Raw genomic sequence first — 25,138 nt, forward strand, 5'->3', positions numbered from 1 at the left:
AGCCCTCCACCTCCACGAACTTGTCCTCTAAATGCTCAACAAAAAAGTGAGGATTCATCGTCATGAAAGATTCCCCATCAGCTCTCGAACATTCAAGGTACTGGGGTGAATAAGATCCGTCGCCATCCTTAGCCTGACATTCCTCCCATGGTGTGGCCAGGGAGGAAAACGATTCTTATTCATAATTCTGTGCGTTGAATTGAGCTTGTGATCGCTTAGAGGCTGCTAGTGTTTCACCACCAACAAGGGATGATGGACTACGTTTCATCGCTTGTCATTCACCCTGATGCCACCAACTCCGACCAGGGACCCTCCCCACGGGCGCCACCCAGCTGCAGTAAAGGCCACCTGGCAGGATGGCCATTGCTGGGAGACCCGATGCCCCAGGAGGATGGGCATCTACCACTTGGCATACATGGGGAGTTAATGGCAAAGGCATCAGCTGAGCGGTCCCTGTGTGGTCAGGGGCTACAACCAACAGGGTACATTGCAGCCCCACCATAACGGACTGGCTACCGTGCTGGATATCAGGTGCCAAGAAGTCAACGCAGACATTGACACTGCATAGTGCATGGTGGAACACACACCCAGGAATTTGTCCTCACCCAAGAGATGGAGAATGGGCAGGACTGCAATGCGACAACAAGAACATGGGCTAAAGATCTCAATGCATGATGGACATGATGTACCTTGTAAGACACCCTTCACCAATTGGCTCGCTCTTCAGGAAAATTTTTGAGAATGGAGGTCAAACCATACAGGAGACCATCACATAAAGGCCAAAATGTGTAAAACTCTTTTTAGTCACTTCGTATGCCAGGCAGGAATACCTCAGACCTATTCTAACCCCCATACCTGCAGGGGGGGTATACATGTTTGTTATCTTGATATGGGTCTTATATTTTGGGACATACCATTTTGACTATCTGCATAATTTGAAAATGTATCCCAAGCCAAAACTTGTCAATGAGTAAATGAAAGTGAAATTTTCAACCTTGTCTGTTTTTCCATTGTATTGAATATTTGCTTCATTCTTCTGTCCCAGCTCATATGTATGTACATATTCACCTTGCATATTCTGTTGGCATAATCCGTTATGGCTTGTCAATGCCTCCTTGTAACAGTACTCAATCATTCCTGAAAGAACATTGCACAGCTCTGCTTCTTGTACCTCTTGAGAAGCCCCTAGTTTATCTGCTCAAACATTTATGATTTCTTAGTGCCTCTGTATATCCCACAGTAGTTTTCAGTTCTACCACTAGATGTAATTTTGACACCAACAACAACTGAACATTGGACTAATCACCAATACCTGCTGACATCATTGGGTCCTCAACAAATACCACCACGTCCTCAGATGACCTTCCAGGAAAAGGAGGGGGGGGGGGGGGGGCGGGCGTGCAGCAGCTGATCTATTACTTGGTCTGGTGCCTGGAGCAATGCCATTTCCTCATCCTTAACTGCAGTTTGCCCCCATTACTGTTTTATCTGCTGACAACTGTACTATCTTTTCTTTCAAAAAATGAACTGCCTTAAGCTCCAAACTGCACCATGTGTGACTGCCATTGCAACACCTTTACTCATCATCCACACACAATACACAAAGTATAAATATGCAACAGTTCACAACCTGAAAAAATAAATAAATTACAAACTACAACTTATCATTAACACTACACTCCATATACAGCCTTGCAACATGGCCATATTGTAGGATGTAAAGCAAGTTACATATACTCACTCAGCCCACACTGCAGAATTCCCGAGCAGATTACATTGTGAATATCTAACATGCTCCAAACAATGAGCCTTACCATTGTCCTGAAACTCAGGCACATTATCCAGTTGCTCTGACCTAAACCAAATAATTTCAAGTTATGGTGATATTTACTGCTAGATCCCATGTCTGTCACACACAACAAAGATAACCAATAGTTCTCTCACTCCCCCTACTGTGCTGACACTGTAGGCAGTGGTCCAGACATCGTGCTGCTTGGACAATGCACCATCTGGTGCCTACTGGAGAAGCCACCAATTCTGGTGCCAATTATAGCCAAGCCTGAGATGGAGGGGCTACTACAATGTAAGGATGGCAGACAGCAAATGGTTGAGGCAAGGTAGCAGGCTGGTGAAGGTTCAGAAAGAGGTGGCTGCCAAAATTAATATTTTATTTCGCACTATTACGTTAGCACTGCATCAGTGCAAGGAGGCGACCATGCCCTCACTTCATGGGAAGAGGGCAGGTGGTCAGCAGGATGACAGCAAGCAATTGGCCAGCTGGCTGCAACCCACTCACACACAGCTATGCTGACACGTGCAGTTGGTGCTTGGCATATGACTGTCACAAGAGCCACAAACAACAGGTGTCAGTGGTGAATGAAGGCGAACAGGAATCTTACAGAGGTAGCCAATGAGTGACCACGCCCAAGTGGCTGCTGCTTGCAGGGACCAATTGCTCCCAGGACAAGAGTCCAGCTGCTGCCCACTGTACAACAATCTGTGCAACTACAGTGACATTATTTTTCTGCCGTGGAATATGCCTCTCTAGTGTGAAAGAGCAATGGGTACAGGGCACAATGAAACCTTTAGGCTGACTCAATGCAATAAATTTTATTACCCAGCTGGAATAGTGCCATCCTTTCTACACAAAAAGGGGTAAAGGGGTGGGGTAGATGGGGGTAGGGCGAGAGGAAGGGGCAGGGGGAGGGGGAGGGGGAGGGCAAGAGAAAGGGGGAGGGGGAGGGCGAGGGAAAGGGGGAGGGGGAGGGCGAGAGAAAGGGGGAGGGGGAGAGGGAGGGGGAGAGTTGGGCAGATCATGTAACCATTGTGGGGGCATACACCTCGTACTCAATAGCTGAAGTACAGGACTAGTTTCCTATGATCTTCCAAGATTCCTGCTGCAACACCTGTGAAGGCAAGTTTTTAACTACAGAAGGAGAAACCACTCTGGACCACAGGAGGGCTGCCACTGAAGAGGAGACAGACTTCAAGAATACAGTCTTCAGTGTTACCCAGCAGCAGTTTTTGGTTATACGGATATGCATTTTCAGACTGCTTTTATTTTGTTGATTGCTTTGTTTCATGGTAAATATTTTTTCTTCCTGAAGGCTTATTCTTCCCCTCCCTGCTCCTGTAGAATTCTTACCCATACATATCTATAGGTACTAAGGTGCTGCAAAACTTTTTTTTGTCTTTTGGTAACGATAAACTTGCACTGCAATTTAACAGCTATGGTACTGCAGAGACTGTTAGACACCATATCATTCTTTCTAAATGTTGAATATTTATTAGGTACTTACCATCTGCAAAGGGTAAACAGTTAGATGGGATTGAATATGGATATATGGCATTCACAACTAAGTATATTATAATTAAAAAATAGTCTAAACCCATGTAGCTAACAAAATTTCAGCTGTCATCCGTAGGAAATTGATTGGATGTCGTATCATTCAACCATCTTGCTGATCAGTGATATCACACACAAAATACTAGATAGTGAGTAATAGTATAGGTCAGGGAGAAACTGTGGGAGATGTCACTGTCAAAGCTATCGAGGTGGTCAGTCAGGAAATGGAACACTACTCTCAAAGAGCTCTCCAGGACTAATTAATTTTTCATTGGACTACAAAAACATCATACTGCTGAGAGGAATTAAAATGAAGAAGGCTAATTGTGGTACCTTTGTCAGTGTAGAAAATGCAACACATTACATGGTCTATAGACGTCTAACAGTTTCTCTAAAAGGTTCAGTAGTTATGAAACATTGCAAGAGCAGCAATTTGCTCTCATTTCTCCATACCTGTTTCTGAGGTTCACTTCTTTCCAGGAGCTTGGCCTGTATTCTACAAGTAAAGCTGACAGGAACACATTCTTCAGATTCATCAATGGTTGTATACAGATTGAGTATTTTGATTATCTGAAAAACATGTGTAGCAGTTAGAACCATACAAAATAAAATGCAGTAATAACTACAGCAGAAATATTCATTAAATTAACAGCTGTACTACTACTACTACTACTACTACTGCTGCAACATTACATTTGTAAGGATGTCAACTTTCTCCTAACTTCAGTATCTGATAAAATGGAGACAGACAAAACTGTTCCTCAAAGAAGAATTTCAGAAGGAAGAATTAATTGTACATACAAAGAGTACATAATTCAGAGACAACAGCTGATACTCATTAAGACTTCAAGCACATAAAATTCTGATGATATTCTGTCTGCAAGTATCATGTCACCATATCTTATATAACAAATGCCAATACATTTGTGTTCTCACACAGACAATGGCAGATATCGTTAGCCATGAAAGCCCCATGCGTTTGTCGCAGGAGGAGACAATTCCATTTACTTATACAGATGGATGCCTGCAGTGGTGTGTATGCCACGAAGTACTTAATTTTGCCAATATGTATACCATACAACATGACTGTACGAAGACATCCTGAAAAGCAATGCCTCTGAATTTTCTACACGAAAACTCTAAGATTCCTAAATAAAACAAATATTCTTAGCAGTCTGTATCTCTATTCTCAGTATAGTAATCCTGGTAACACATTTCTCCCTGAGACGACAATTTCTTGGTACAGTCATTGCAGAATATTTGACCTGCTTGATGGACCCAGAACCTCACCTCGGCTTGCACCTCTTTCTCATTGTCAAAGTAACATATTTGAAGGTGTTCTTTAAGTTTTGGAAAAATGAAAATTTGATTGTGCCAAGTTGGAATTGTATGGAGGATGATCGATGACAGTGAAACAAAGGTGGACGATTGTTGCAGATGTCACAATGCTAATTTGTGATCTACCTTTGTCATACTAAAGGAGCAGCATGTGTGAACAAACTCTTCTAACCCAGAATCTGATTTTAGCATGCTGTTTCTAATCCACTGACATAGTTACATTACTCACCACCATGTTACATGCTACAATTCAGAGACCTCTCATGGCAGAGGGCTGCAAATATATATAAATGAAGAATAAAGATGTAGAATGTTAATAACATGTGCTTTATTTAAAATGCATTAAGAATTTATGTATAAAAAAATTGGAGGCATAATTTTTCAGCACACCCTTGTACATGCTCCCACGCAGGGCATTAGGAGCAGATAGAGGGCAAAATACTCAGAGATCTAACAGACTTAAAAGCAAAATATCAAGAGGTTTACATCTGAAAAAAAAAGTTTATTGTAGCAATAAGTCTCGTAGCAGATGCATAATATTTGTCTCCAAAGGAGTTGCAGAGAATTTAAGGAGTTTCCCTTCCCAACAAATTGCAACTCGCTGGAACTAGGACATGGCAACCATGGCAGGAGAAAGATATGGATGCAAAGTATGAGGACATACCTAACCACACCACAGTTAGCTTGATTGGTAATTTCTTGTTAATTACTTTCACATTTGTGAGCAGGCTTTTCCTTTTGCCAAAGTGATAGGGAAAGAAGTGTAATATCTGAAAGATTTAAAATGTTTATCAGAGCTAGCATTCCTGGCAGACATGAAAATACATCTGAACAATTTAAAATGTTACTGCAATGGATGGAGAATTAAATGGTTGATGTGCAAAACAAAATCTGAGTGTTCTTGGAAAAGCTATGTTTGAGACACAAATGAGAAACTGCAATTTAACACTTTTGGGTCACCTGGCTTCTTTAAGATTACTAGTTTTACTGATTACCAAGTCAAGATAAACCAGTTAAGCACGTCTTTAAAAAGGGACTGCAGGAGCTCAATATTTTGGAAGTGGAAATTAAATTATTCAACAATCCTTTCCTGGTTTCATTCCATGATCTGTCAGCATTACCAAAGTTAAAATATGTGAATCTTGTATTTCTAACTTCAATGAAAGAAAGATACCACAGCACACTGACTTTGTCCTAGTGGGATTTTTCATTACAGCAGAAATGTTTCACAACCTACACAAAAATATGGTCATGATCATGTGCATGTTTGGGTATATATATACTAATGTTATCACTTTTTTGTCCATAGCAAGAGTAAAAAGCAAAGAAGGGAGTTTTCTTTATGAGGTTACAATGAATCTTCCACAGTAACATTGCAAACACTTTGATTCTCAATATTTCCTCTTAATATGGAAAAACCTCAAACTTCAGAAGCCTAATGAACATATTACATACTATTAATAGAATTCCATATTATTTATTTCCTTTGTTTCCTGCATTTTTTAGTTAATGTAACACTCCAAATTTGTTATGGCAATAACATAATGTGCACCATTTACAGTTGTCAGATTACAAGGTGCTGCTATGCAGGCTAATTCAATTCCTCACTGACACCAACACTGGTTGGAGCAATCCACAAATTATTACAAGCACATAAGTTGGAACAACCTGTTCTAGCTGCAGAGAATTACATCATCAGTTGCTGTATAATATACATATGAAGCACCAAGAAATGCTAATTACTTTAATGAAAAAACAACTGTAGCTCACAAGTCTTTATAAATATGTTTCTTCCTAACCCATATGGTATATAAACCAGTCTTTAACATGAGTGGATGCATTACTATGTAAGAACCATCACTATGAGCAATCTAATCATGCACAAAATTTAATAAATCAGTTATAACTGACACCAATTTGAAACAATGATACAGTTAATTTTGAATACATACCTGCAACATTGAAAGTTTATCACACATATTGCATACATGCTGAACATCTTTATCCAGCTTACGTGCCTGTAGCAAGTGGGCAGCCTGAATTATGGGCTGTAATGCAATTGGCACATCAGTATACTGGAACAAATGTGATAATTAACCATTTGAAACACTGAATTTTGCTGCATTTAAAATTATTAAGAGAACACCAAGTACTATGTTTTGGTCTGTATTGAACAGCAGAATTGAATAGACATCCACAAAAGAAATCTGAATTCTTCAGTTTACCAAATGTGGGCACTGATATAATCAAGTTATGTGTCATAAGTGGACTTCTGCTGATGATCATCTAAAGTACCATTTTATGTAAAAACTAATGGAATACTGGTAAAAAAGACCTATGTAGATTCCCATTTCCTTTCAAATTTTAATGCTCTGTTGATAGTACAGCCAGGAAAGGGAGGAACACTTGTGATAATGTGAAAGGGTCAAAAAAGAAATCAGTGGTGAGGAGTAGAAAATTTAGGACTGGTCCTGTATGAAATTCCACGAACAAACACAGACGAATGATTTTAGTGTCACATGGACATCTTTGATTATTATTCACAAAAAAGGGGAGCACTCTACAACACAAATGTAGAGTGGGGTTCCTACAAATGATAGCTTTTCTCCTGTAAAACTCTATTCCCTGCAGGAGTACACAGATCCACTTCACTGCATTATTAAATCACTTAACTCAGTCACAAATGGGAAACTGGGATGGCTGGTGCAGTTATTCCTACTCACTGAAATGAATGGCTACAGATGACAGTGATAGACCACCAATATATTAGAAATATCAATAAACTGCCAAAACAAAACTGATATTCATACATTGCTACTGTACCACTGATATTTTTCTCACTATACTGGCCTTTCATAATTATATTTGATACACATTTTTACTGGATACTGAATTAAATAATCACTGTTTTTCAGGTATCCCTGTTAGAGGGACTCTGTAAAATGAAGACTCATTAAGTACTGTTAATACCAGATTGATATGACACATAATAAAGAAGATTAGAGATTGTTACATTCATAAAATGACCAGTAAATATCAATGTGCAAAGCATGGTGTGCTCTGAAACATTTGTGCTTGCATCAGTGTTGTACTCTGTTGTTGGATCTTTCTTAATCTGTGTTACAGAGCAGACAAACTTTCAATCTCCATGTCCTTTGGTGGGGTGCAGCTGTCCAACATGTCACCTACTCATACTTTCACTGCCCTTCAACCACTTTCCATGGATACTGAGAACAGTAGCACACAAAGAGCTAACCAACTTAGGTTTCAAGTCATAATAACTGCCATTTGTAGTAGTAGTATTAGTAGTAGTAGTAGCAGCAGCAGCAGCAGCAGCATCAGCAGATTTATTCATCCGTAGATCTCTTATTACATAAGATATTGGACATGTAAAAGTATTTACAAGTTTAGAACAATTTAAAATAAGCTAATTAGTAGACACACACATTTCCAGACTTCTAGTTAGAGACAACCATTAGATTTACTCCTGGTATAGAATACTTTTTTTAACAAATAATTTGTTAAATAATGTAATGCCACACTGTTCAGTCATATCTCACTATCAGTCACTGCACATGGGCCATTTTCTGTACCGCAACTTCCCATTTGCTATCCTGAAAAACTGAATCAGCATTCCTCCATAAAGAGTGAGATGTTGAGCTCAGAAAGAGGAAGAGACGTTACTATTGTGCCATGCATTGCTTGGGGGTAAGTATTTCTAGAAAGGAAAAGAGAAGGAAAAAAACTAAGTGAAGGTGTTATGTGGAATGTTGTATGTTTTATCATCATCATCATCATCATTTATTTATTTATTTATTTATTTATTTGTATAACTTTTTTTATCAAACCCCTACTCTGTTTAGCTAAGTAATCCTTCAATGTATAAAATATATTGTATAACAGGCACTTTTAGCTGTCTTTTTAAAGAAGTGTATTTCTGCAATTTCTTTAATCTCTTTTGGTAATTTATTGTACAGTTTTATTCCTTGGTAGAAAGTGCTGTTCTGAGTTTTATGTTTTTCTTCTTGGTAAATGTAAGTTGAGTCTATCTATCTCTTGTTGGATGGCCATGGACAGAGCTGTTTGTGCAGTAATTACCAATGTTATTTTTGATATGTACAATTGACTGGTAAATGAATTCACAAGGAGCAGTTAAAATCCCCAGTATTCTGAACAGAACTTTACAAGTTTGAAAATTATGTTCATATTTTGTGCATTTGTTCCCCAAAAAAGAATGCCATAGCTAATCATTGAGTGTACATATGAATAATATGTAACTAAATGACACTGCATGTTACACACTGATGATACGATTCTAAGGGCTGATGACATTCTGTTTGTAAGTACCTTTGTGTGTTCGCACCACTTCAACTGAGAATCAATAGTCATTCCTAAAAATTTTGCATTTATTACACAGTCTATAGAGGTAAAATCTACATTTAATTTAACATGGTCATTTTTCCTCTTCAAACTGAAATTCATGGCATTAGTTTTCTTCATGTTAAATTTCACTTTATTGCTTATTGACCAATCATAAACTTCCTTGAGAGTTTCATTTGCTTTCTTGGCAAGGAGTTCTCTTGTTTTCTCCACGACTATAATATTGCTGTCATCAGAAAAGACAATTTTTTCACCACGAGTAACACAAGTGGGAAAGTCATTGATGTGCTACCATGTGGAACCACTATATTAATGTATTTTGGTTCTGATAAGAGTTTTACTAAATGTTTAGTTCTATTTGAAGTATGTGTTCTCTATTCTTTGTGCCCTATCTGCTTCATATGATGGAAACCAGTCATTAGCTACTCCTCTTATTCCTAATGCTTCTAATTTATTTAATAGAACCTTGTGGTTGACTGTATCAAACGCCTTAGAAAGATCCAAAAATATGCCTGTGACATACTCATCTTTATCAAGAGCATCAAGTACAACTTTTGTGAATTCTACTATTGCTGACTTCGTATTTTTGCCACTTTGTAAACCAAACTGTGATTCGCTTAAAAGATTGTATTCATTCAGGTAATTCATTAATCTGTCTTTCATAATTGCATCTATTATTTTTGAGAATGCTGACAGCAGGGAAATGGGCTGGTAATTTTCTGTGTCTTCTGCATTATACTGTATTTCTTAAGCAAAGGTACAACTCTTGCCTGCTTTAACTGCTCTGGAAATGTCCCTGATGTGAAGGATTCATTTATTATATTTGTTAAGGGGCCTTGTATAATCCCTATGCATTGTTTCAGTACAAACACTGGTACTTTATTTAAGCCTGCTGACAATTTATGTTTTAGTTACTGAACAGTTTTATTAACTTCATTCTCTGTGGTTGGAAGTAACATCATTGTATTTAGTGCAACATTATTTGCAGGTGTTATATTTGTTTTGGAGAATTTTTGCTGTAACTTGTTGGCAACACTTGAAAAATGCTCATTTATATAGTTTGCTAAGTGTTGTGGATCATTTATTACCTTATCCCACTCCCTTCGCAGTATGTTATTCTGCATTTGTTTGCCTCTCTTCATTTCCTTTTTTAATAACATCCAAGACTGTTTTGCTTTTTTTCTCTGCATTATATATTATTTTATCATTAAATGACTTTTCTGCAGAAATCAGCACATTCTTGTAGGACCTTTTTGTATCTGTGATAGAAATTTAAGAATTCTGGATCATTGCAAATCTTTTTGTTGGAACTGAGTTGTTTAAGTGTTTGGGAGGACTTCTTAATACCTGCTGTTATACATCTGTTTTTGTGAGATGTTCATACAGACATGCATACTTTTGGAAATGCCTTTTCAAAGTTAAATTCAAACAATGTGGAGAATTTAGAGAATTTCATATTCATATTGGTTTCCTTCTGATAGATGTCATTTGTAGACTTGGAGTGTAGGGAATGATTCGATGCCTGATTTTACTACTGCTATTTGACAGAGATTGTCTGATAGTTTGAGATCTTTTACAGCTAAATCACATTTTTCCCTGTCCATATTTGTGGCCACAGGGTCAATTACTGATGCAGTCATTGTAGTAACCCTTGTTGCACTATTGACCAATAGGGACATGCCAAAACTCTGAAGGATGTTTATGAAGGTGCTGCTGGATTCATCTATGATATTACTGTTGATGTTAATATCCCCACACAGAATTACATTGACCTTTGCACTTCAGACTACTTCTAGAACTTCTGTTAATTTATTGAAAAAAATGTCCACACTACTACTGGGAGATCTATACTCACACAAAAGGATTAATTTCTTGGTTATATCAAGCCCTGTTAATTCAGTAGCTGATATTTCAAAGTGTTTGTCTTCACTTACTGTACTGAGGTCATGTCTTCATATGAACTGTATTCCTTTTCTAATATAAATACATGATCCTCCACCCCTTGAAATAGTTGCCATTCCATACAATGTTAATACTACATATTCGATTTCTGTGTCTCTACACCAGTGCTCAGTAATACAAACTACTGTGCAGTTCAAAGATTGGAAATCAACTTCTAATAGTTGTATTTTAATTTTTATTGATTGCATGTTTTGATGGAGGGTTGTTAAGTCTGTGAAATGCCCCATGTTACTCTTTCCAATGGTTTATTTTTCTTTGCGACATCTGGTACGTGTGAAGTTTGAAGTGTTAAAATATGTCTTGTGAGTGATTGTTTCAGTATTTTTTAAACTGCTCGAGATAATCTCTATGAGGGGAACCTGGTGTCTGGATTTATCCTAAAAAAGACCTACTTTTCCTACCTATGACAACAGTTATTTGACCATGTGTGGCCCAAGATCCACTCCCTATACTTTCATGAATCAGCTGTATCAATCTTCCCTTCCCAGTCCCGTTTAGGTGCAGGCCATGCCTAGTGAAACCCTATCTGTTGATAATCCCGATGGGCAGCAGAGAAACATGAGCAAAGTTGGTTGTCCTCAGAGCCATCCTTAACCCCACATTGATTCACCTCACAGCTCCATCAAGGTGTGGTTGATCATGAAGCAGGAACAGCTCAACAAAGTGTACGTTGGTGCCATGAGTCAGGGAAGCTATCTTGTCCGTGTCACCACCTATGTCATATGCCCCATCCCTGTCCAAACTGTTTCCCATCCCACCCACTATCACTATATGGTCCTCTTCTGTGAAGTCCTTACATAAAGACCCTAGGTCCTCTATCAAATGACTTAGCCCTGCATTTGGCTTGAATATACTGGTGGCCTGGTACGCTGCCCCTAAACTTTCCTTTAACTGAAGACCTACAACTCAACCATGGCTACTACCTAGCAGCAGCACTTTCTTCTTCCTAACACTTTGTACATTCCTAGGCTTCTTGGCCATGGTTGAAGTGTGCTGCATATTTCCTGCTCCTCATTCTACCTGAGGCACTTCTCCATGTAACTCTGGTAGTGGTAGATGCCTGTTTTTGCTGTTGATGATAAAACTGTCAGATAATGTTCTCTTTCTTCCTATCCTCCTACCAGCTGCCACTTCCCACCCACCCTCCTCCCCCTATCTCCCTTGATCCTTATGAATTCCTTCCTTGCTCCCTCCGACTGTGTCTGAAGGGCATAGATTTTCCTTTCCTGTTCTCCAATCAAAATGTTCCTACTGCATTCTCTGCAGTTCCAGGAGAGAGCCTCTTCTGTTCTCCCAAAATTCTGCCCATTTCTATGTTTGCTGTTTACTTGTACATGAATAAACAAACATTGTTCTTTGGGCCGCACTATTGTTTATGTCTAATATTATGACACAATTGGTGTTGAGTGTGGTGTTCACTTCATCATGCTCAGTGTATTTGGTTTTTCTGTCAGTTCTCATGTCCATGCAAGCAGTGCTGAAATCTCTCCTTTAGGAAAAGGAGGCCCTTTCAGTTGCTACCACAAATTTGTCAGCCACACTGACTGTGTAGGTAGGCTTCTATGTTGTCAGCATAACCACTACCCTTTCCCCATTATTGTGTTGGGTCTAAAGACAATTGGCTTACGAGAAGTGGCTTAGGTAACACAACTTTGTTTTTGGTGTCACCAGTGCAATCATGCTTAAGGCTTTGTTGACTTCTTGGATTTCCCCTCAAATTTACCAGTTGTTGTTCCATCTTGTCCCACTCCAGGAACCATCATCACTTTCATTTTATGAAATGTGTAGGTGTGTAATTTCTCCAGTTATCACCAAAAATGCATGCATGTAATTGCAGCACATGCTGAGTTCTATTGTTGACATAAATAGCCCCATCAGTCCTACGGCCTCAGTTGCAAATATCAGTTTGTTACTGATGCTTGTCAGGATTCACATGCTGATTCTATGGTCTGTGTTGCCACCATTAGATTGGCTCCGGAAAGGAGGGGCATCAATACAGACTACAGTCTGATAATCTATTTTTGGCTGAAGTGTTGAATATTAGTCAATCTTTTGAGGCATCTCATGCTGTTGGTGATTAGACTGAGGCTTGGTATGATGTCACCACAGCAACTTCTGTTTCTGGTTGTTTGACATCAGTTAGTTCTTGGGGAAGAAGGAGGGGAGGGTGGAGTATATCAATCAGATTCCTTTCAGAGTATGCAGGCACAATAGCTCTTTTCTTAGCAATTGTATACAACCACTCACTTGATGAAAGGTCTGTTCCTAAAGACTGGAAATAAGCACAGGTCACACCAATATTCAAGAAAGGAAATAGGTGTAACCCACTGAACTACAGACCCATACTACTGACCTCAATTTGCAGTAGGATTTTGGAGCATATACTGTACTCTAACATTATGAATCACCTTTAAGAAAATGACTTATTGATACATAACCAACACAGATTCAGAAATTATCTTTTTTGTGCAATGCAGCTAGCTCTTTATTCCCATGAAGTAATGAGGGCTGTTGACAAGGGATCTCAGATCGATTCCATATTCCTAGATTCCACAAGGCTTTTGATACTGTTCCTCACAAGTGACTAGTAATCAAATTGCGTGCATATGGAGTATTGTCTCAGTGGTGTGACTGGATTTGTGATTTCCTCTCAAAGAGGTCACAGTTCATAGTAATAGACAGTAAATCATCAAGTAGAACAGAAGTTATATCTGGTGTTCCACAAGGTAGTGTCAGAGGCCCTCTGCTGTTCGTGATGTACATAAATTATCTAGGTGATAATCTGAGCAGCACCCTTAGATTGTTTGCAGATGATTCTGTAATTTACTGTCTATTAAAATCATCAGACGATCAATTCCAATTACAAAATGATCTAGAGAGAATTTCTGTATGGTGGAAAAAGTGGCAGTTGGCACTAAACAAAGAAAAGTGTGAGATCATCCACATGGGTACTAAAAGAAATCCGATAAACTTTAGGTATATGATAAATCACACAAATCTAAAGGCTGTCAATTCAACTAAATACCTAGGAATTACAAGTATGAGTGACTTAAATTGGAAAGACCACATAGATAATATTTTGGGGAAGGCGAAACAAAGACTGCGCTTTGTTGGCAGAATACTTAGAAGATGCGACAAACCAACTAAAGAGACAGCCTACATTACACTTGTTCATCTTCTGCTGGAATATTGCTGTACAGTGTGGGATCTTTACCACGTGGCATTGATAGAGGACAATAAAAAAGTGCAGAAAAGGGCAGCTTGTTTCATGTTATTGCATAATAGGGGTGAGAGTGTCACCTGACATGATACGTGAGTTGGGGTGGCAGTCACTGAAACAAAGGCAGTTTTCTTTATGGCAAGATCTATTTATGAAAGTTCAATCACCAACTTTCTCTTCTGAATGCGAAAATATTTTGTTGACAACCACCTATGTAGAGAGGAATGATCATCATAATAAAATAAGAGAAATCAGAGCTCGAACAGAAAGATTTAGGTGTTCCTGTTTCCCACGCGCCATTTGAGAGTGGAATGGTAGAAAAGTAATATGAAAATGATTCGATGAACCCTCTGCCAGGCACTTAAGTGTGAATTGCATAGTAACCATGTAGATGTAGGTGGCAAGTTACCCAGTGCCTAGGGCACATAGCCTTGACATGCTACATGAGACAGTGTGGGAAAGATGGGCGAGGTGGTTGGTTGTCATTTGTCACTGTCGATGAGGGTGCAGAAGCTGCGTGCACTATATATAATATTTTGCATGCGTCATTCCAAGCCCTTTTTGCAGGTGTTAATTGTGTATCTCCAATGCTTATGACTTTTAACAAACTGTTTATTGAAGTGTGAGTAATAGACAAAGAGTTCAGGCAACAAGTGGACACACATATGCAGCTCTGACATTGCTGAACTTGTGAACCTATGTTAATTTGGTATGTTTGGCATCGTGTCTGTGTACTTAACATCTGGCGAGTTACAACTGAACAACGTATTCCAGCTCTGGGGCAATTTACAGCTTGACTGTGTATAAATCTGTGGTTCATTCCTTAACTCTTCTGGTAGTGGATGATGCTGGTGCCAACAATTTATTTGGTCTGGATGCTTTCCATGTTACTGGTTTTTTATTGCAGATGCAGTGCACCTCGCTTCTGATGAGGTCCCTTTAGCAGCAGTTAGATTCGCAGATTCTGAGTTCACATTTTTTTATGTTTTAGGTTGTGCCACTAATTTTACAGCCCACATTACCTTGAAACCTACTGTGCAGCCACATTTTTACATGCGTGCCCTATTCCTGCAGCTTCGAACAAACAAATGAAATTGGAATTGTATAGGCTGATGATTTTGGGGTCTTACAGCCTATTACAAAAAATATGTGGCCTACCCTAACTGTCTGCTAAAAAATCAAATGGTGAGTAGCGCCTCTGCAGTGACTATAAAGTTTCCAATAACACTCACACTATTATTGACACTCACCCTTTGCCCCATCAGGATGAGTTGTTGGTCAGACTTATAGGAGGCTAGTTATTTGCTAAAACCGAATTATCTGAAACCTATTTACAGGTTGCATTGGATGAGGATCCAAAAAGGCTCCCTGTGACTGGGACGCCCTTAGGGATATAACAAAATCAGTGCCTACCATTTGGTGTGGCTGGCACGCCTGTGATTTTTTTCAGCATTTTTGGAACAATTGATGATGTCTGTTCTGGCATGCATCAACCATCCTGATGATATTGTCACGGTGGGTGTATCCAAGGAAGAGCATTTATGCAACTTATGCTACTTGGTCATGGCCTTACATACTGCAGCCATCAATTGTGTATTTGGGGTTTGAGTTCTCTCAGAATAACATAAAGCAGGGTTGATCAAGATTTCAGCTCCCAGGCCATGCCCAGACACAAGGGCCAAAGTGCTCAGCCTCCCTTCATGTTTCTGCTATTGCCATGATACACTGTCTCAGTGCAAGGTGGGAGAAGAGGGGAAAATGGAACACACCTTATTTAAATGGCAGTACAAGCACACTGCATACTACGTGGTTTTATATTTCACATTTACCAAAAACATAGCTAACAAAAAAACAAATTTTTGGTATTATTTAATTATTTTTGGCTCATTGAAGAAATAATTTTTATCTGGTAGCAACTGTTGGTATATGGACAGATGCAGACAATTTCACAGTTTTGCACTCAAGTTGCCACATAATTGTGACTTATTTCGTTTCATAGTAAAAAAAAATGTTTTTCACACAAATATGATGATTGAAACATTGTAACACTTTTGTAATCTCATTATGATGACTTTGAAACTCTACCTGGTGAAACATAGACATTCTGGACAGTTTTAATGCAGAAAGATTTTTAATGAAAACTAGAATTACAAGGCAGTTCAATCAATCGCATCTGTATAAGATTAGGGGCACTTTCAACTGAAACAAAGGGTCTAAGAAATAGATGTACAATTGACAGTGTCCTCAAAATCTTTATAAAACTATCCTTGTAATTCTTGCAAGGCCACAATTGATTCCTCAAGCCTTGTATTTTCTTCAATGCTAGTCAGCTTATGGAACTGGACTGTCTTTGCCTGAATGTATCCGTTCTACAACGTGATTTTCTTTTCAAATGCATCCACATAAAATAAGAAAGAAGTGTGGATAGTGTGCAGTCAAGTCTACTTCAAATGCAAAGTCTGTACTCCATTGTGGATGTTCAAATTTTCATTCCGGCTCTCCTTTTTCCTTCATAAATTCAACAACAGTGACTTTTAAGTCAAGAAATCATTCCAGGCATGTGCCTTTACTTAATGAATGTACTTTCAGTAATATATGAAATCTCTGCACCTTTTGTTCAGTTCTATCTATTGCAACTGACAATGGAACAATGTGTGTGACTTCAGAAATTTTACTGGTCATACCATCAATTTCTTCAGGCACTCCAGGCCTGCAAATGTATCATAACATGCAATTTGACTTACAGAACAATGAATCCCATATGTATCATCACAGTTTTTTGCTCTTTCATTGTCAACTAAACCTTCAAATTCTTGTTGCATAGTATTGTAATTTCATTTCATAGCAAATATACAGTACCTGTCACTTATGTGAACTGAGAATTCTCATCCCTCTCTTCTGTCATTCCTATTCACTTTAAAGGATTGCAGTGATAGATTGCTAGACTGCCTCTTTTTTGTAAAACAACCAGTGGACCTTTGAACATCCTTCCATACCATCAACAAACAGCAAAGGTTAAACAGCACTGACAGTGCAATTCTGCCAAACTCAGAAAGCTGTGCCAACTGAAAAATGCTGCACCACACTAGTAAATGAAATGTCACAACATTCCCTGTAGGTCCAAGGAGGACTGAGCAAAGCCAAGTGACAGGCTGGGCCTTGTCCTGCCCGCAGTCCACACCCGTTGCATGTGTGAAGTTTGGCACAATGTGGCTGGCCCTGTTGTAAAGCCTTCATGTCATCATGTTGCTGTCACGGCTTTTTGCCTCACCCTTCCAATGTCAAAGAACACCCAACTGCTTTTAGAGAAAATTGCTTACTACCATAAATTCATTCTGGCTGTGCCCACAGCAGACCATCCTCTCCACAAATTTCACCACAAGGACATTTCTTTTCACTGAACATCGGCCTGGCAGCATGCATTAATGCTTCTGAAATGTATGCTGCATTCTTCTCCTGGCATCCTGGCCACCAAATGGTCTTGGCTACAGGCTCCTCTAAGTATGGCCTGATGGTCGTGAGGATGGTTCTTAATGTCTGATAGTTGACATGTCAAAAATGCTCAATTCCACTCAGCAGCACTACTGCCTAGTTGAGGAGGAGGCATTGCTATCATCTATACCCTCAAAAAGTTTGATGTATTCTTGTATGGATCTAAGTTCCACCTCATTTCTTACCACAAGCCCATGGTTCTGTTGTTTAGTCCTTCTGCTTTGTACTTTGACAAAGCAGCAGATTGCCTCCAGTGTGGGGCCTTGTTTCTGTCTCACTACAACTATGAAATACATTTTTGGCCTACTTCACAACATGTCAATGTCAATGCACTGTCCCTGATTCTGACAGGGCCATACCCTACTTTTGATCAGGAAGAGTGCCTTTGTTTTCATGTAGATGTTGAGGCAGAACGTATAGTGGAAGGGTTTCCTATTGCAGGCTTCTGGATTGCAGCTGCTGTTGCTGTCAACCTGACTTTGCACCAAGTTGTTCAACTTGGTTTGCCAGACAGGTCTTTGGGCAGGACTTCTGATTTTTTATGTAGCTATTCTGTCCTTTGTCACCACCTTCCAGTGTGTAATGGTGGTTTTGTCTTAGCAAATGATGGGCTGTCATCCAGGGTTGTGATTCCAATAGCGGTAGAGTATAGTGTGCTTCAGTTCCTACAGCTGGGAAAGTGGAGGGCTCTATTATACCAAGTCACTGACCCATCGACACATCTTCTGGCCTGGCATTGACGAAGACATTGTGTGTCTTGTCACGGCCTGCTCTCAGTGTGCAACCCATCAGGTGGTAAAGCTCTCTTCCTGGCCTAGGTGGTTAGTGACTTCAACATTGGTGCAGTTCTGCCACTCTGAGGACCCAGATGTCTAGATGCTACCAACACCATTCTCACTGGCCCTCACTTATGGCACTTTGCAAGAGGTGGCCACTGCACATATCAGGGGCCGTGTCACTTCCACCTTTACTCACCAGTTCCATGCCAGAATCTCCTCCGACATCCACCAGCATCTCCGTTGCCCACCACATAGGTCATGGTTGTGTCATCATATGCCCCAATTCCATCATCAGACGAGTGCCCTTTTGGTAAGGGGGAGGGGTGCTATAATCCTGTACATATGGATATGATCCATGTTACCAGGTTACCAGTGCACTACACTCATACTCTGCCAATGGCATCTGTGCCAGATGGCCACCAGAGGCTGCCCGTAACTTGGGCACATGGTATGGCACATGGTGCATCTGCTGGAGATCTACTCCATATAAGGACAGCACAGCAGGTGCTCATCCTCAGATTATGTTCTACTGTTTATTGTACCATTTGTGTGTTTGCTGTTTACTTGTATGTGGATAAACTAACTTTGTTCCTTGTGGCAGCACAACAGACAGGTGACAGCCAATCATCACAACTGTAGATAGAATGATATGGCATCTACACAATATTATTGAAACACATATGAAGATATATAAAATGATGAGACAGAGTGTCATTGTATGGTAACTGTTATATTTGACAAAAAATAATGATGAAATTGATTTTAATGTTCTAATCTAACATCTGCATAAATGAACCTTAATTTGAAATTAGAATGAAAACTGTTTTGTCATTCAAAACTAAGTTGGTATTCTATATCATACGTTTATTGATTTAAACTATCCATTTACCTTTTTTATTAAAGTCATGTAAAATGTTGCAGCACACATCTTAATGCATTATTTTCTTTTAAGAGATGTTGTGCAAGGTTGAACCCATCTTCCATAGTGTCCATCTTCTCTGGTGTTCTGACAACCTAAATGCCACAGTTCTGCTTGACTGACCACTTATACTATTCCAATATGTTTGCAGTTGATTTTGAACACACACTGATCTGCTCTCAATATTTCATTGTGTCTTCAATTTAAAATAATGATTAAGTTATGGATATTGTTTGAAAATCAGATTTGGATAATGGAACCAGTGAGAGGTGACACACCAAAGGAACTGAAAGCTGCTTACTTGTGACTGGATGGTACCATCCTGCACAGGTCACAGTAGAAGTAGCTGTTTTTCTGTAAGTGATAAATAGACCTTTAATTGTGTTAATGGGAGATCCTTCTATGAAACATTTGCCAGATCACAATTAAAAAGTGCTGCTTCCAATAGTGACGCTATTTTGTGTGGTAAAATTAATACAATTATCAAGTTCAAGAGGAAACTTGTGTCCAGCGATGTTATCACTAACAAAGTCAAAAAATAAAAATGCCTAAATAATTCTAAATTTCACAATCTGTATGAAGATCCAACTGCAGCTTCTAACAACCAAGAGGAACAAAACACAATAAAATCATGTGAAAATTTCGGTTCAGAAACCAGCAGCTGGACACTTGTAAATATGACTCCAATGGCTCCTAGATGTTTTGGTTTACCTATGTTACATATGTATGACAGCCAGTAGTGTCCAGTTTCTCTGCTTCTTGTTGATTACTATGGAAGAAACTATATTACATCACAACAAGAAAACAAAACTTAATCTAATAATTGGCATCAGAAATTCCTCAGCTCTTGTAGCTAAAATTCAAACAATATTGGCTTTAACTACACTGCCTGACAAAAAGTCACTTAATAGCCATGGTCAGATATCAATTTACTTTCATATACATATGCACGATTGTTGAGTAAGTAATGATTAGAGTTGCAGGTAGTCCATTACTGTTGTTTGAGTTAATTGTTGTTACCAAGCCTGGTAGGATATATAAGGAGCATGGACAGTGTAAGATGTTGAATGATCACTGTGAAGAACGTGGAGGTGCCACATACTCTTTTTAGACAGTGTTATCAGCACCTGACAGTGTTTGAAAGGAGCCTCATTGTGGGTCTTCAATTGGCTGCCTCATCAGATTGTGCAATACCCAGATCTGATGGCATTTGTATGTGATAGTGACTGTTTGACTGTATGGGAGTGTGAGGGCTCATATACTTATTGTTAATGTTTCAGTGAGCCGCACCTAACCACCACATAGAGGGACTGTCATAGTTTGTACTAACAACACTGTAACCCCTTCTGACTTACATCTGCCTTCTGAGAACAAATAATGAACTCTTGCTACATTCTGTGTCATTCCATACCTTTGGTCAGAAACCAGCAGCAGTTTCACCAGAGAATTACCATCCCATGAGGTGGTCATTAAAACCACAATACAGACTTTTTTTTTTTTGGAGTCATGGTACGGCCAGGAAGAATAAATTGCTAATTAATGATGTCACATTGCCTTTGTTGATGAACTGAAGTTTGTACTACCCTGGATAACCATCATTGGTGAGTACAATGCCAGTCTGGGAGAGGTCCCATTCTTTCATGGTTTTTTAGAGGCACAAGGTGTTACTCCTGGCATTACGGGGTGTAAAGCCATTGGGTGTAACTCCAGGTAACAGGTTATATTGACGCAGAAAACTCTGAAAGACAATGGTACACCACAGGCATTCTGTGTGTTACCTCTCATGCAAGAAGATTATGGTACCATTTTTCAACAGGATAATGGTCATTCACACATGATGTGTATCTATGAACTGTCTGCATGATGTTGAGGTTTGCCGGTGGCCAACAAAATCCCCAGAACTGCCCCTGACGGAACATGTGTGGAATCAGCTTGGATCTCAACTAACATCCCATGCTGGCATGCAGTATATTAAGGACTAGTTACAAAAGTTGTGGGCCAACTTGTCTCAGGAGAGGTCACATACTCCTTATGACACCTTTTTCAACCAAAGAAGTGCATACATCCATCTCAGAGGGGTGCAACATCATACTGATAAGTGGACTTCTACTATAAACCTCTTTGTAAATTTGATTCAGTTTTGTAACCACTGCTGTAACATCACGTAACTTCTCAAACTGTGAAGTTTATTTTTTTCCCCTTATTGCAGGTTCACTTTCTTTGTCAGGTAGGGTAGTTTTGTTTAACATCACTAGCTTGTATACAAATACTCCCACTGATGAGCGCAAAAACATATCGAGATACCTTTTACACATACCTAAGCTGAATTCCATAGTGCTACACATCAACAATTACCAGTGAAACATATGCAAAACAGAATTATTTTCTGTTTGAGAACACTTACTACAGACCATCTAATGACATAGCTATGGATTTCTTTTATTAGTCCTAACTACATGGTGTTTTACAAACAAATTGAACAAGTGCTCTTCCTGTGAAAGCAACAATGAGCTGAAAAATTAAATACTGGATCAGGTATGTTGGCAATGTGAAGTGTTTATGGAATGGTATCACTAGATAAATGCATTCCTACAACATTTAAAGTCACAATACAAGGTGTACAACTTTGCTTACACTGTTTGCCAATAGGTGGCGACAATAGTAAGTAGCAGTCGAAACAAACAGATCGCAGACATCAGGCAGTTAGCTTGGACCTCAGTCAACATAACCTCAGTCAAACATTAGTCAATTTTTGTCTGCATCATGAAGTTGTACTTGATTGAAAATGTCATTTTATGAGCCTAATTCTCATGATTTGTGGGAGATGTTCCTGTTTTGTTTCAATATGAAGAAAACAGTGGTTGAGTCTCATTGAATGCTCTCAAGTATGAATGGTAAGGATGCTATTAGTGAAAGAATGTGTCTTGAGTGGTTTCAATGCATCAAGAACAGTGATTTTAATGTCGTTGACTGGCATGGTGGAAGAGAGAATGTTTTTGAAGATGCAGAATTGGAGACATTGCTGAGTAAAGACTCGTGTCAAACTCAAGAAGAATTGGCACAATTAGTGGGAGTGACACATCTAGCAATTTAAAAACTTCTCAAGGCTATGGGCATGATTCAGAAAGAAGGAAGTTGGGTCCCATGTGAGCTGAAACCAAGAGACGTTTAATGGCATTTGTGGGTTTGTGAACAGTTGCTTTAAAGGCAAAAACAGAAGGGATTTCTGCATCATTTTGTGACCAGGGACGAAAAATGGGTTCATTACGATAACCCTAAATGCAAAAAATCATGGGGATATCCTGGCCATGCTTCCACATTGATGGCCAAACCGAATATTTGTGGCTCCAAGATAATGCTTTGCATTTGGTGGGACCAGCTTGGCATCGTGTACTATGAGGTGTTAAAACCACGTGAAACAATCACAGATGCTTGCTATTGAATGCAATTAGGTGCATTTGAGTGGCCTGGCTGACCAACACTTACGATCTCATGAAGAAGCCACAAACTGGATCGATTCATGGATTGCTTCAAAAGTTAAACTATGTTTTTGATGCAGGATTCATACACTGCCTGAAAGATGGGAGAAAGTAGTGGCCAGCAATGGAAAATACTTTGAATGAAACACGTGTAACCATTTGTTTCATTAAAGCCTCAAATGTTGGGGAAAAATGGCGGAAGCAAAGTTGTACACCTTGTACAATAAAATCCAGTTCACTATGGAGATGGGAGGTTCTTCTGTAAATTATTTCAATACAGATCTAATGCTCCATACAATGAAACATCAATCATGAAGTTAGTTTAATGTAAGTGTATCTGTCATGTTTTTAGAGTAGAAGGTATCCTATGCACCTGTGCTGAGATACCTCACAATATTATCCCATATGACATCAAGGAATTAAATACAATTCAAAGTAAAGTAGTTAAAGCATACCACAGGTGCTGACTGTAGATATTGGTATTATTATTGTAAAGCGTGTTATCTACATTCACCATTTGCAGATGAAATGTACATGCCTTCCACAAGAGTTGCCACACTTGCCTTCAGTCCTAGAAGTCTGACGTACCACCTACATGATTAGGAGATTATTGATGGCTGTAATAACACCAATCCAAAAGGAATTATTCAATAGAAATTACTTATAGTACATTTTTATTGTAACAGAGTTACACTCTTATATGTGACACATCAACAGATTTCCCTCTGATATGTTATTTGTGGGGCTACATTATGCGGTTCCAGATGACAGTCTATTCCTTATGTTATCTGCAAGTTACTTTGGAGTCATCTGCTACACTTGATGACACGTCATTGTTGAGTAACAGTAAAAGAGGGTGTCCCAAGGCAAAACACTGTATAATACCCCAAGTAAGTGACCTAATCAGACCAAATTTAATTTTTAGTTACATAATAGTCTAAAACAACATTATTTTTCCCACAACATAATGAGATTAAAGGGTCTGCATTGATTTCCCTAAATCCTTATTGTTGTCGATTTGACAATACAAAAGTGATTCCATAAGCCAAAACATATGAATACTCCACGTTTCATTAATGTTGTTCTTTGCAGGGGGGAGGAAAAAAAAAATGGACTACTGACAACACTACATGTACCTGTAGTCTAATGTCACGACACCACTGTTCAGGATGTGATAGATTATATCTTATCTGCATTCCTTTACTCCAATGACACAAATCCTTTCGGAGCAGTAGGTTATTCATTGAAATGGCACAGATGAAGTAGAATACCTGCAAAATTAAAACACACAACTTCACTTAAAATGGTAACATTGTCATGGGTATTTTCTTTTATTTCTGGTTTGCAATCTACTAGAGACTTCAGTATTTACAAAATACAGCAGTTTCCTTATAGTCTAGGATCATGCCTTACTGTTAGAAAATTGGTCATCTCACCTGCCGAAATATCTGGACAGTAAGTTCTGGGTCAACACCATGGTTCCCCATAATTTTATAGATATAATTTAGTTCCTGCAAGAGTGCATCCAATGACTTCTGTACACCCAAAAATGGCTCAGAATCCCATGATGACAACACAGCTCTTCCTCTCTTTCCACTAGCTATCTGACTTGTCAAGCCACTTATTTCTTCATGTTCAAGAATAGCTGGCACCACCAGTGGCTGTATCTTTTCTTGTATGTGCCCAGCAAGACTCTGAATAATGGCATGTGAATGATAGGCATTATTTTGGGGACCGTTATTATATACCTTGTAGATGAATTCATAAAACTGCTACGTTCATAGATGAAATAAGACCAAAACAATCTGTTAAGGAAAACTCAAAATAGGACTAAAACATGTTCTTATTTCAATCTTTTAATGCAGATATTCAATCCTCTATATAGCCAACAGAAAAAAATCCCTACTTTATGTTCTCCATGCAATGATTTAAGAATTAATTAATTAATTAATTAACAAAGGAAGCGTATCATTGAGTCTGTAATGTTTCTCAGCACTTACATAAGAAAACCAAAGAGAATACAAAGACTATAAACCATGTCTTCAAAACTGAAGAAATTTACAAAATCCACAAAACTTTAAACAGACCTGATCAACATTGTTTCTTCACCTCTGTGCACCTCTGTTGCATCTCATACTATGGTGTGCATATCATCTCGGGGTATTACATGCTACACCATTTGGACAGTAATCCCAGAATCAGTCTGCACTTTGTTATCATGTA

The 25,138-nt window shown here is 38.9% G+C and overlaps 1 protein-coding gene across 1 annotated transcript in view; it reads right to left on the reverse strand.

Annotated features, from left to right (window-relative positions):
- Positions 1–25,138, reverse strand: part of LOC126471267 (unconventional myosin-Va-like) — a 179,787-nt gene that overhangs the window by 13,136 nt on the left and 141,513 nt on the right. The window contains exons 11-13 of the mRNA XM_050099386.1: positions 24,352–24,609; positions 24,052–24,186; positions 6,637–6,759 (exon numbers count right to left, since the gene is read on the reverse strand). Coding sequence (XP_049955343.1) covers positions 6,637–6,759; positions 24,052–24,186; positions 24,352–24,609 — 516 coding nt within the window. The remainder of the gene's footprint in view (positions 1–6,636; positions 6,760–24,051; positions 24,187–24,351; positions 24,610–25,138) is intronic.

Source organism: Schistocerca serialis, chromosome 3 (assembly GCF_023864345.2).
Source record: "Schistocerca serialis cubense isolate TAMUIC-IGC-003099 chromosome 3, iqSchSeri2.2, whole genome shotgun sequence".
Taxonomy (NCBI): domain Eukaryota; kingdom Metazoa; phylum Arthropoda; class Insecta; order Orthoptera; family Acrididae; genus Schistocerca; species Schistocerca serialis.